This window comes from Emydura macquarii, unplaced genomic scaffold, assembly GCF_026122565.2.
Source record: "Emydura macquarii macquarii isolate MOO-44397 ecotype Brisbane River unplaced genomic scaffold, CSIRO-AGI_Emac_v2 contig_480, whole genome shotgun sequence".
Classification (NCBI taxonomy): Eukaryota; Metazoa; Chordata; order Testudines; family Chelidae; genus Emydura; species Emydura macquarii.
The window spans coordinates 14,285,921-14,299,913 of record NW_027130617.1 but is presented as its reverse complement, the minus strand read 5'-3'; the positions used below and the strand labels follow the sequence as shown (position 1 = coordinate 14,299,913).

At 39.3% G+C, this 13,993-nt stretch overlaps 1 protein-coding gene across 1 annotated transcript in view; it reads right to left on the bottom strand.

Annotated features, from left to right (window-relative positions):
- Positions 1-13,993, bottom strand: part of TTLL7 (tubulin tyrosine ligase like 7) — a 71,850-nt gene that overhangs the window by 16,992 nt on the left and 40,865 nt on the right. Inside the window, exons 12-17 of the mRNA XM_067538266.1 lie at positions 13,242-13,377; positions 12,217-12,303; positions 7,694-7,889; positions 6,404-6,612; positions 3,803-3,811; positions 2,960-3,073 (exon numbers count right to left, since the gene is read on the bottom strand). Of these exons, the coding sequence (XP_067394367.1) occupies positions 2,960-3,073; positions 3,803-3,811; positions 6,404-6,612; positions 7,694-7,889; positions 12,217-12,303; positions 13,242-13,377 (751 nt within the window). The remainder of the gene's footprint in view (positions 1-2,959; positions 3,074-3,802; positions 3,812-6,403; positions 6,613-7,693; positions 7,890-12,216; positions 12,304-13,241; positions 13,378-13,993) is intronic.

Genomic DNA, 13,993 nt, shown 5'->3' with positions numbered 1-13,993 from the left:
GAACGTATCTTTTTCATATCTTGCTATTCTGCTCTTCTGGCTGTATTTCAGATCAGAACCTATTAACAATTCTGCCTCAAAGTCATCTAACATACCATCACTTTGTTATCTGACCTCTTGAAATTCTTATTTTCCAATAGAAGTTTGTTAATAGCTTTTGGCTTTACAAGAGGACTTTGCAATAGAGAAGCACATGGTCATGCTTAATGTTAAGTTAGGACATACCACTAGATGGAGCATATTGTGAAGAAAGTGTTAAGGAAGCATTTTACTTTAGTTCACACTCTAGAAAAGGAATAGCCTAGCTATGAAATCAGTAAGGGGGGAGAGAGTGGGGAAGAAACCTATGAGTGAATTATTCATGTTATGCCTCAGTTCCTATCCAGGCTAAACTCCCTCTGATGGGCCAGATTCTGTGGTCAGTTAGAATAGACCCAAAGCTGGTAGATTTGGCTACCAGAGAATCCAAAGGTGTTGCAGCCTCTATTTCACCCTCTTCCAAGCCTGCATTGTAAGGGGTGTTCACAAGGGAATGGAAGCAGTTATGTTGCACTCCTTTATCCTGTGTGACAGGGCGCCAAACCCAAAGGCTATAGGAGAGTAGTGGAGGGTATATATATTAGCCCCAGGATCAACAAATCCTTGTTCCCTGGGTGATTCAGCTGGGGTTGCTCCAGGTCAATGAGGCCAATTAGGCCAGCTGAGGCCAATTAAGGAGCTTGCTCCAGCAGTTAAAAGCCTCCCTGTCAGGCAGATAGAGGCAGCTAAAAGGGAGTTGAGTGGAGGAGCAGTGCCCTGCCAGAGCCTAGAGCAATTGCTGTTACTACCACAACCCCAAAGGTACAGGAGTTAAGGAGAAGCCCGTCCGGGCAGGGCCAAGGGTCATAGGCACAGAGACAACTGAGCAAAGGAGTTGAGGTGGGGTGACCTCACCCAAACAGGGAAGGATCACAGGGACAGAGACACCCACAGCGAGGAAGAGGGAAAAACCCTTGCCCTGGTTCCAGGAAGAAGACCACGAGCAGTGGGGCCAAGCACAGGCGACCCAGGGAAGGTAGTAGCTCTCATGAACTTAGCGGTTTGAGGCTACTCCTCACAGGGTCCCTGGGTCAGGGCCCGGGGTAGAGGGTGGGACCAGGCCCCCCGCTCCCACCCAGCTATACCACCAGCATATCCAAGAAGAGCGCAGGACCCGTGGAGAGGCAAAACAAGCCTACCTCGCCACACTTGGTAATCACTGACTGCTGGAAGAAGTCTTGGGAACAACAGAGCCAGTGTAAGCTCTAAGCCACACCAGGAGTTCACTGCTGAACTGTCAGAGAAAAGTGGGGTCTAGAAAGGTGGCATAAACTCACTTTTGCTTCCTCTCCCTCTAGTCACAGACCAAGACACAGAATTTGTCTCAAACACTCACAAGTCAAGAAATTCCAAGCTATGGTTCCCACAGCAGCAATCCAATGTTCTCTCGTATCTAGCCAGCTATTCAACAAGAAACAAATGCAACTGCATTTCTTTAGCATGTAGTTCTTGAAATATATCCTTAGTCATGAGCACAGATGAGGAACTGCAGTTCTGATAGACGAATATTGGTAAGGAATACAGTAGGATGTACATTGCATGAGTAGTATGCTCTTTGCAGTTAACTTCAGTGGTTTTCAATTTTTTTTTTTCAATTTAGCAAAGTGCACTTTCCTCACTAACAATTCTGAGATTTTAAAACAAGACCACGTGCGTTATTCCAAGCACAAGGAATGCAGCTTGGAAGTTTTTACTGATTGTGATTTTGCTGAGCCACTCTGTCCACCTCTAGGACATGATACAAAGAGACATTTCTTTCTGACAACCTTCTACAATAGTGGAATGGGTTAGATCAATGGTTCTCAACCTATATACCACTGTGGGCCGCACATGAAGCTCTCTATAATGCAGCTCTCCGCATCCCCACAATATATATACCATCTGTATGACCCTGAGGATGTCATGGGCCGCAGCTGTATGCTAATTGGGCTGCAAGCGACCCATGGGTTGAGAAGCACTGGGTTATATAGTAGCTGGAAATCTGATTCTTCTTAAATGAGTGGATTAAATTTGCCAGAAATCTAGTGTACTCCTGATTGAACCAGGATACATTTGGTTTAATCTGAGACAAGTTAACTTGTCTGTGTTACACCTCTGCCAAACAAAGAGCATAACACAACTTCACTGTTTACTTTTTTCTTTCTTTAACTAATGTTTTTTTCTTTGCTCTTTGGCATTTTCAGTATTTTTCTAATCTGCAGTTTGTCTCCCTCTCCCTGTATCTCTTCATATTTGGTATTAGTTTCTTTTAAAATTTGCCTTTACATGTTTCGTTTTCCTCTCTTATTCCTTCATCTCCTTTCAAATGCTTCTTTGTTTCATGCCAACTACTAAGGCTCAGAAGAATGTTAGATAAAAGGAAAAGCCAAGCTGGCAAACTGAAGGAACCATTAAAAATGCAAATGGTATTCCTGGCACTTGTATTCAGGCTTCCACTTCACCTTGTTGCATGCCTTTCTTAGTTCCTCAGCATGCCTATTCAGGGATAAGTTAAACATGTCACAATCTGTATCAACATTTGTGGAAACATAACGGTTAATGAATTGTAACATTCTTCTGTGCTTACTTAAAAGTTTGAGCTTTAACAGGGCAAACATCCACAAATTATAAACTTAAGTTACTCAACCTTCCTAATTATACATGTTTGTCACATTTTATAAAGTCCTAAGAATGGTTTCAGTGTTGCTCTTTTCAAGTAAGATAGAATGCAGAACTCTGAGCTTTTAGAATCCTTTAATTTATGAATTCCATGAGCTGTAAGGCCATAGGAGCTCATGAAACATTAGATGTACTTTTTATTTTCCAAAATTTGTAGGACTTAATATAAAAACAATAAATGTCTTGAGCCTGTGATGCTTCTCTCTCATTGACTGATATTTACATTTTCTATGATTAATTCTGCCTCTTCATCTGTTTTTCCTGGGAACTTGATCCTCATATCATTGAAAATGAACAATGTCTCTCTTGTCAATGCCTCTTCTTGCTCTTTTGTTTTCTGTTGAAACAAAGACATTCTAAAATTGATGTGAAATTGACTTAGTATAGAGTTAGTGATTTCAAGTGAAAGATATTTCCTCGGAAAAAAATATTTATTTCCAAACAGAGGAACATAAATAGATTTTTAAAAAAGAATGTATACATTTTATGTACATAACAGACAGTGTGTGTGTACATTAATATATATTAAAGCATTAACTAGTACTTGTCGAACAATGCAAGAGAAGAAGTCTGAAGGTAAATTGCTTTCAGACAGATAAGCAAAAACTATGCTATCTATTTATGATACACCCTATTTAAAATATATAGTTGAAATATAACTTAAATGTAACTATTTTATATGCAGCCACTAATAAACAACCTCATATAACTAACACTGCACATCCGATGTGAGCTGAGACATCCGCTGCTATCCAGTTTTGGGTCTCAATTTAGCACAAACTGCCAGTCATGTAAAATCGTGCCAAACTTCCATGCACAAGTTTAGTAAGATAAAGGGAGAAATCCTGCCCCTGTTAACATTGATAGAAGTTTTGCCATTGACTTCATGGGGCCAGGATTTCACCCTCAAGTTATTAATATTTTTGGTCAATATTGAGATGAGCTTGTGTGACAGATGATTAAGAGTTTTCTAAGATTTTGTAGTTGTCCTCAGGATTGTGGTAAAGGGCAGAATTAAGGTGGTTTGTGATATTTTATATATTCTTTCTCTCACACACACACACACACACTCTCTCTCTCTCTCTCTCTCTCTCTCTCTCTCCCTCCCTCCCTCCCTCCCTCCCGCTTTTGCATACTTCAGAATGGTCATCAGGCTTGATTTTATATTTTTTTAAAGTTGAACATTAACTTTTTTCAGGCTTTCTAACATCTGGGTTTTGAGAGAAGTACAGCCCTTACTCTCTTCAGGGCTTATTTTGTCTGAATTAAGTGATAGATACTTTAAAGCTTAACAACAAAAGAATTTTACAATATAATATACAAGAATGTGGCTCTGAAACAGAGGCATCAAATATTTAAAAGTTTCTGCCTCTTGTTTATTTGTATTTATAATTCTGGGCTTGATGCTCAGGATTGCTTTTCCATATTTAGTTTCCATATCTATATGCATTTGTTTTTTAAATTAATGTCAGTCTCAGTCACTAAAAAACATACTGTCTTCTCACTACTCAAAGAATTGATAAACATTCACTTGATCATCACTTTATTTTGAGTGTACTAAAAAGTTATGGATTATCCATTTTAATTTTTTCTCTATCAGCAATATACAGTCTATTATTCTTGGTTGCAAAAACAATTATGCAATACTTTGCATGGAACTCAGTCCATAAAGTTTTCATTAAATCTTCCCACTGCTATTCAATAAATAATTCTATTCACATTATTTTAAGGAACATGACCCCAGTTTTGTCACACAAAGAAAGTTATTCTGTAATATAAGATCTCTCCCAGTAGTTGAAGCTTTCCCAATGAAAATTAAATCTGGTTTCTTACTAATGCATATTTAAGGTGACTAGCCCTTTTTCAATGGCATACTGTGAGAGACTAATTTTAATGTCTCAGTAATTTGTATTTGATATAGAGCAGAATTAATGTGAAAAGAGAAGTCCATATTAGGCTACTATCATTAAAGTCTCAAGGTATGTCTTCATGATAAAAAGGTGCTTTTTTTAAACTCAAGTTTGCTAATGAAACATCCTTAATACTTAGTCTGTAGACACAGCTTAATACCTTTATAATCCTGTTAGCTGAATTTAAAGATGTAAAACTTTATGTACAAAAGATGTTAAGAAGTGTTTTACATCACATCAGCTAACTCAGTTTAAAAAAGAACCTTTTTTCATCTTCTAGACAGCCTCAGAAGCAGCAGACAATGAGATTCTTGCCAGATTAAAAATTTTGGTTACGGTTAGTACATTTTTAGAAAAGTTAATTAGCATCCCAAAATAATTTCTCATAACAACAGACACTTCCCTGATGGGGAGAGAGATTGCACACATGATCTACCTCCAAAGGATTATTTGGGGTGATAAGAAAACAGGACCAGAAAACAGGAACTGAAATAGTTTAGCTACAGCATTTAACATAATCCTGCATTAATTTTGGGACAGATCCTAGAGACTACTTTGGGATGAATGGACATGTGGCATCTCACAGAAAAATGTAAGGGATAACAGAGCGGAGAAAGGGAAAACCAGAAGGAAGATGATCTCAGATAGGCTAGTCAGAGTGGGGAGAAATCCAACTCTAGAACTGTAAGGCTGTTATTATACTGCAGCTAACCACAAAAGCAATCACCCTACCTTTGCTAATTCCTGCCACATGTAAAAGTGGATACGTGGTGAAAATTCTTTTAATCTGATCGTCCCTTTATTCTTAATACATCTTGTTTTTAATTAAACCACTTGGGCTTTAGAGCTTGTCTAGGGATCGGTTTCAAAAATGGGGCAAAGCTTCATCTTCACTTGGGGGGAAAAAATGTGTGTTTTTACATTGAGACAGTTAACTTAAATTAGTTATGTCAACAGAGACAAGGTCCTGTAGTTTTTAACTGTATATAGCTGGTTGAGGTAAACCCCCAGAGTGGATGGTATAGGTTTTACCTCAGCTAGTTACATCAAGTTAAAAACTTGCTTTACCTTGTCGTAAATAGGTTTTTACACCAAGATACGTTTCACAATGTAAACACATACCTCTTTTCCAGGGAAGACATAGCCTAAGTCTTACTAATGCAAGCCCTGCTTTACTCTAATGTAATGTACCTACACAGGAGATTTAGATCAGTTTTGAAACACCAACATAGTTCTGCCAGTGTAAAAATCCTTAGGTAGATAAGCCCTTCGATTGTTTGGGAAAACAATAACTTACAAATCATTCACACAGACCATCCTGGAGAAGGGAAAAACCTTCTACCTTTTAGAAGTAGTGCAGTAAGGGTGTTTGGAGCTCAGGATTCTCAGTCACAGGGGCACAGACTAACAAGTCCTTTCCCATAAATTATGTTGTTTGCAGGGCTGCAATCTAATGGATGCACTGAAAACACGAAAGGATCACGGCAAGAACAAACTTTAAGGAACATAAAGGTGTAGCAGTCAATACTCCTGAGATTCTATTAAAACACCAGTTACTACAGTACCTCAGGATTTCTGCCATTCTATCAAGAAAACTAGCAATGTAGTAGGAAAACTAGTATTATGCACCAAGATGACAACAATACTGTGCTACCACATAAGAAATTCAAACTCTTAATGAAGCACTATTACACAAAGCTGTACTGCAATGCACTTTTCAGATAACAGAACACATTTTGATGTTTTTAACAACTTACCACGGAAGAGTGTGCAGTGCCCAGACTAGCAGTATGAGACATTCTGACTGAAGATGAATTACGATTTAAAGAATGGGACCTATTCATTGACGATGGACGTGGCATTTGCACTGCAGGTTTGGCTGAAAAGGGACGTTGCTCAGCTGCTTGTGGCTGCATAGCGAAGATTGATATTGAACGGGGACAGCTTACAGAACGTCTTATAGGACCTGTGGATGATGTGGAGGGTGAATATGATGCAGTTTTTATATTTTTAATTAAAGGTTTCCAGTGTAACCTGCCTGAAGACAAAGACAATGCAGGACATAATTACTTTCCATCCTTTTACTATATTTTCCTCTGTCCTTACTGACTAGAGTGTGTGTCTAGTTGGAAGCCACAAGATTCTCCAGTAATAAATACTTCAAGCAACCTATAAAAGTACCTATTCCTTCCCCCAAATCAGCCTTCCTTAGTTAGGCTTAAATCCTCTCCAAGGTACAATAGATTGGTGGAAGGATGCATGCATCTTGTGGCTAAGTAAGATGGAATCTGGGTCTGCTGTGCTTCTTCTATGTGCGAAGAGGATTATTGTGGGGGGGAGGAGCACCTTTGGCTTTCTGCACAGCAGAACCACACTGATCCCCTACATTTTAGGCCTTCTGCAGCCCATATTAAAAATAAGATTGTTGCAAAAAGAATTTTTGGCAGTAGTATGATATGCAAACATACCCACATAGCTATATGATAACTTCAGCGCAATACTTCTAAATTGCATACTACAAAACACAAATAAGCATATTGTACAAACCATGTCAGCACTTTAATATTCAACATTACACTGTCACGCTATTGTTCCACTTATCTACCTGGAAAGCGACCCATCCAGAAGTCTTACCTTCTGCACTTCCCTGGATAGATTCTTTTATTTCCCAAAAAAATCATGTTTAATATAAATTAAAAACAACAAAGAAGAAATTTGATTGTTTATATTACTTCTTGCTAAATTGCCAAAGAGGAACATGTACCACACATCCTATGGTAGCTCATGTTCATCCTTTTCTTTAGTAAGTAGTAGCCTGACAAAGTCATGCATAGATTATTTTGGTACTGCTTTTCTATCTAGCTTAGACTGGGTTTTAAAGAAGAAGAATCAAACAAGCTAAGAATCCAGGTGGTTTAGTGTCAAGGTCCAGTCAGTCAATTTTCAGGCATAAAAACTTTGTCACTGCTAAGTTCTGCAGCACAAAAGTATCTTATATGATCATTTGTGCATATTGGATTTAATCAGAATTATGATCATTCACTTACTGGATCGCTCTAATAATTTATACTTGTTTTCTTCAAGTTCATATGATACTTTCTTCTCTTTTTTTTCATTGTGATCTTCCTTCTCAGTTTCCTCCTCCCATTCTGATGTGTTGCTGCTGCTGTCACAGCTACTCTCACTACTGTAGTTCCTCTGTTTTTTTAAGGTCTGTGAACTTTCTGGCATAGAGCACAGGGGCTAATATAAAAAAAATAAAACATATAGTAAGTTCCTCCATTGTCCAAAAGGAACATTAACAACAAACTTAGGAAAGCATATGCTTTAAGTTTTCCTATTTAGGAAAGCACATGCTTTAAATTTCAGTGAAGTAAACAAAGTATGTGCTTAACTTAAAGCCTGTGCTTATGTACTTTCTGGAACTGGGGACTTAATGCTCTTACTCTCTCACACTCACTGATGGCAGGGGTACGTGTTATGGTAATTGGAATGGTTTATGATTTCACACAATACTGTAGTACGTTATGAAGGGATCTTAAATTGTACAGTTCTCACATTTACTTTTTATAAGATGGCACAAGTCAATGACATTGGATTTTTTTTAATAGATTTTAATCACTGCATATGTTTATACTCACTGGAGCTATACTTTACCAATGACAGTAACATGCAGAAAATAAGTACAGCAGACAACACTAGCCAATACAGTTTTGAAAGAGAAAATAAAAACAAATGGTGTAGAAAGCAGAAGCAGAGAGAATAGGGTATCCTCTGCTAGATGTGAGTCTGGTGCTCCATATGCCCATGGGATCATATACCATTAGGTAATTAATCTTGCACTATCATAAAAAGTACTGAGAGATAAGAAACAAACAGCAGAAGACTGAGAAACAGGTGTAGGAACAGTAAGTGCAGAAGTGAATTCGCCTTCTTCCACCAACCATGAAACAGACAGAAAATGGGAACATCAGTGCTAAAAATCCCCTCTGTTATAGTTGTCACCACAAGAAGTTTCATATTGTTATTTTTTTCTGGTAATTAACTATTTTCCCAGTTGAACAGCCATATGATTTCTGTGCATCTCCTTTCCAATGATTACTAACTGCAAGGCAGATGCTTATACCATATTGTCACCATTTCATCTTCCTATTCCTATACTGGATAGCAAATTAAGCTTATAAAGCAAAAGTTAACATAGTAACTCTGAATTTGTTTTGGGGAAGGTCATAGTCATGCTGAAAAATATTTCTGCATGAATTTAATATCTTATATGCTGTACTGTGCTCAGATACTGTGGTGACAGGCAGCAGTACAAATCCCCCCAGACAGTACTTAGGTAACAAGTACTTTACAAATAGACAACTCTTTTCAAAGACTTTTCTTAGTAAAGGAAAGGCAAAAAATTTCTAATAGTGACCTGTCACGAACAGTACGTTTATCTTAATCCAACCAAGACACTATAGAAGAAATGCACTGCCACTGTATGGTCTTGGTAATTATTCAAATTAAATGAAGTATGTTTTGAGGGCAATATTTCCTTGCCATAAGGACCAGTTTAGGTGCCTTATTGGGTGGGTACTTTTTCAAAAACAGAAAGTACCTGCCCTGGGTCAATTAACCAAGAAGAATTTTCAACAATCCCAAAAAAATTTAAAGACAAAAAATATTAAAGCAAAAAGGATTTCAAAGAAATTGAGGGGGAAAAAAACAGATGAAACAATGGATTTGTGACCTGATGGGTCATCTGGACCTTTTCTCTGCATTGCAACAAGATTGATTTTAACATTACTAAAACATCTATGATAAATGAAAAACAGATCTAGTCTTTAATAGCTGCAGTACATGTAATTCCTTGACAACTTATTCCATTGTTTAGTAATTCTAATTATTAGAAAATGTTTCCTAATTGCTAAATCTAAATTTTCCCTATTTAAACCCATTCTGCTTTGTTCCAAAAAAACAAGAAAATGACAATTGCTAATCTCCTCTAAAATACATGTCATTTTGTAGTTTAAAAATGTTTTATTCTTGTGAACACACTGTACAAAGAACAGTGTGATATAATGAGCATGAGGAAACAAACCTCCAGTGTGTGTGAGGCACCCTCTAGAGGTCTTAAAATCACCCATCCCCAGTTTCAGAACAGATTTTCTAAATGGTGTTAAGGTAAAAATGAAGCAGCACTTCTTAGCATATGTGAAATAGCTGATGCACAGTGCATGGAAGAGGGTGAGAAGTACTGCCTCTGCAGCTTCAGACTCACTTCTTCCCATCAGACCTTTGGATGCCACATATTGGATACTCGTTAGGTCTTTGCACTGTGGAATTTTAGGGGCAGGATGGGCACAGAAGTTTTTGAATCAGGGACCAGCCACTCTGTGGTAGTGTCCTCATTTTTCTTGGTGAACTTCTATGAAGAATTTAATGCTGCAAGAAGTAGGAACCAGAATATTTTCCTCCCTCCATCCACATCTCCAAGACTTCATAGTAGGCGCTCCACAAAGGGGGCAGGGACAGGCTGATGGGAGACATAGCATTTCACCACTTGCTCCTCAGAGATCACAAGGAAAAGAAAATATAGCCTCAGGCTATGTTACCTGATCCTTGGGGTGAATCTTCCTGTTAGTTAGTTGTCAGATTGTTGTGTGCTTTCTTGATTAAAGATTACAGCGTGGTCTGTTTTGAGGGCTGTATAGTGAGCCAGGTGGCCTGCTAGGCTAAGCTGACAGCTTACTAAGAAGGCTCTAGCCTGCTGTCCTTTGATCCCCAGCTCCTTAAAGATACCTTGACAAGGGGACGGAGCTAATTCAGGGAGAACAGGGATTTAAAAAGCCAATGAGAGGAGCCACCAAACAGAAGCAGCAAATGGGAGTTTTACAAGGGAGTTTAGAGAGGAAGTGTAAGCAGCAAATACACCTATCAAACATACTCTAAACTTGGGCCAATAACCACCCACACCAAAAAAACCCAATATCCCAACTCTGCAAGAGTAAAAATAATGCAGGCAGAGAGGTCCAGTAGCAGAGCGGGGGCTACCCAGTTTATTGCATTGAGTGCAGCATGTATGATTACCTGCCTCATGGGCAGGTGGCGTATGTGTGCATGCAGTGCAAGCAGTTCTTGGCCCTCCCAGAGTCAGAGTGACTGAACTGGAAGAGCTAAGGGAGACAGAGAGGTATATAGATCAGACTTGCAGGGACGCAGTAGAGCGGCAGGAGCGCCGGGCTCCCTGGGGTGGCTCTTAGCATTGCCTGGCTTTGGCTTCCAGCCTGGATAAGGGGTGGGTCTCAGAGGGAAGAGGAGGAGCAGGGAGTGGGGACACAGAGGGACTGAGCCTCCTGGCGAGGGGAGGCGAAGGCCCACCTCAGGCCCCTGCTTCAAAGTGAAGCCCCCTGCTGTCACTGCTTTGCACCTGCCTGAGGCTTGAAATTCGACAGGGGCAACGCAGCCCCCTCCCCTCAAACTACACCCAAATCCACACGAGTTCAAGCACCTAAAATGTGAGCTTTTCTAAACTGAGTTATGAGCTAGACAGACTGCAGTTATGTAAGCAAATAAATAATTTAGGCTTGATGATACAGTAATTAATCTTTGCTGACTGATGAGAAGACATGGTGAATTTAATGCAATGGGCTTTGTGTGAACTGTGTGTACTACCAGGAAGTACTACGCTAAAACTAACACACACTTCACTTAAAATCTGATTCTGGATATGAAACAGCCTCTGTAGTAGGATGCCCCTTTGAGCAATGCATCAAGTCACACATACATAATAATCACCATTAATACTTTGAACTTCCAGAGTGCCTTTCATCCTATGACCTCAAAGTTCTTTAAAAACATTAATAAATTAAGGCTCACGACACCCCTTTGAGATAGACTAAGGATATAAGAGGATCATCTGACACAACGCTATCCCAGAGGTTGCTGCAACATAAAGTACAGCAGTTCTTGGTGTACAGCAACATTTCAAAACAGCGTAGAAGGATTTCATATCCTGTTGTAACTGCACTGGGAATTTAGTTGGGCAGTTGGTAATTTCCTGGGCCCAGATCTTCCCCACTGCTGCAACCCAAAAAAACCGATATAAGGGAAGAAGAAAATTCCTGCAAGGATTCCCACACAGAGCTCCTCTTTTAGAATTCCCTTTCAAGTCAGGGTTTCACCCCCTCACAGAACGGACCATGGAGCTCACCTCCAAATCCTGCTCATTCCAGGGGATCTGCCACAACCATGTCCCTCTTGAGCAGCATGCCCCTGGCAGCTTCTTGTCCCTGGCAGTGCAGCTCCAATGGAATCGATGGAACTGCAGTGCCAGGGATTCCCTTCTGGATGCATCACTGCCTGGAATCCCCAAGTTTGCCGCGGTGGGTAGGGAGGACAACACAAAAAGTTCCACAGAAGAGATAAGACAGCCATATACAGCTGTATTATCTCTTTAGCTTAAGCTCCACTGGGCTGGAGGGGGACATTTTGCATGTACTTTGTCCAGCCCACCCACTCCTGCCTGTAGCCTGCCTAGCCTAATCATCTTTGGCACAAATTAATTTAAAAATCAGTCAAACACCTTGGGCCCTCGTTGCCTGGTGGATTTTCCCATCAGTTTTTCATCATCTAGTTCACATTGCTCCAGAAGATCCAAAATATCTTCCTCCTAAAAATGTGAAAGGGTCTAGAATTAATGCAAAGCAGACGATGTCAAAAATGACAATTCAAACAGATCCCGCCTTCCCTCCAAGGGTAAAGTGGCAGCTTGGATTGAGATTTAAAACGGATTTTCTGATCAAATAATCACTAAACATGTGTGCGCGCGTACATGTGTACACATGCTTCCTAAGACTATCTATTTTGATCAAAGAATAAAATCTTGATATTAAATTCTTTCCTCTGATGTACACAACTCCAGCAGAAATCAATGATACCTACAAGAGTGCAAGCTGAATTTGAAGCTTATCATTTGCTAATAACAGTTTGAGGGAATGGTTGGACATAAACTTTTGTTAGACTGCTGCTTGATGTGTCATTGAAAAGGTTATTCCCCCTAAGTTTGTAATAATTTCTCAGATTTCAACAATGACTTCTAAATCGTGATAATTTGGCCATTTCAAATATACCCATTTTTTTAAATGGCTACCTCTAGCAATGTAACTGATCAGACAGGAATTTCCCCTGATGGAAGAGGATCCCTGAGAGCCCTAAGATAGCAGAGCTGGCATTATGATAGCTGTTGTCCCACCCATGGTGGGCATTCCTGAGCAGGCTGGGAGCATTACTGGAGGAGAAAGAAGGCAACTGTCAGTGGGCAGAGTTGTCTCTATGGGGGGGTTTATTCCAGGGCTTGCTTTGGCCAAGGGTCAGGCTGAGGATCAAGAAAATGGAAAAGTGGCTAAAAGCCACCTATCCTATCTCCACCCTGGGTCTTGTGTCCAACAAACTGCATGAAGAACAACAATAAAACTACAGAAAAATTGTCAAGGGTTGTTATTAATGACACATGAGCAAAGATGATTCAAACCTGATTCAAAACTTCATGCTGGGTCATGGAATTCCAAGATACATAACTTTAAAGCCAATACTTCTGCACACTAGTACCTTCATTCTTTTCAAAGGGTTATTCAACTCCCGCTGAAGTGAAGCTGCTCTTCCAGCAAGGAATGTCTGGAAAGCAATGGCTAACAAACTCTCATATTTTTCAAGTAACAGCTTATCATCAGGAGGGTAAATTCGCCTACAATTACAAGAAATGAAATGGAGACAAGAGAAAAATGTAAAGTTGAGCTACTGGCCACACAAGGAATACAACTAATGCAACTAATTCACAAAACTCATTATGTAGGAGATTTATTTAGTCTGTAAGTATTATTAAATGCACATTTTAAATAAGACTCTCTCATCTAACTTTAGCTCAGTGAACACATACATGTTTTAGCCAACAATTGGCTTTTTTAAAAAGAGAGAGTATGTAGGTTCTACAGAAATATCATGACTGAGTCTTGGAATACTCACTGAAATTTCAACTTCAGATGTGAATGATGCATGAAATATTAACAAAATACTGTATTCAGAATTCAATGGCATGGTATATTTTGTTTTAGAAACAAAGTGATACAAAAGGATTGAAAATCTTACCGATTCACTACTATGCTTTTATGGGCCTGTTATAAATTATAGCTTACGGATGTACTGCACTACCACTTTCAATGTAATGGACAGGAACATTCACTATTAGAAAAACATTATCTAACAAAGATGGTGAGAAATTACTTTGATTTTCCATTACAACAGCTATGACCATTATTCTTTACAACTGTGGGTAGGAAGATTATGACAATGCACAAATAGGA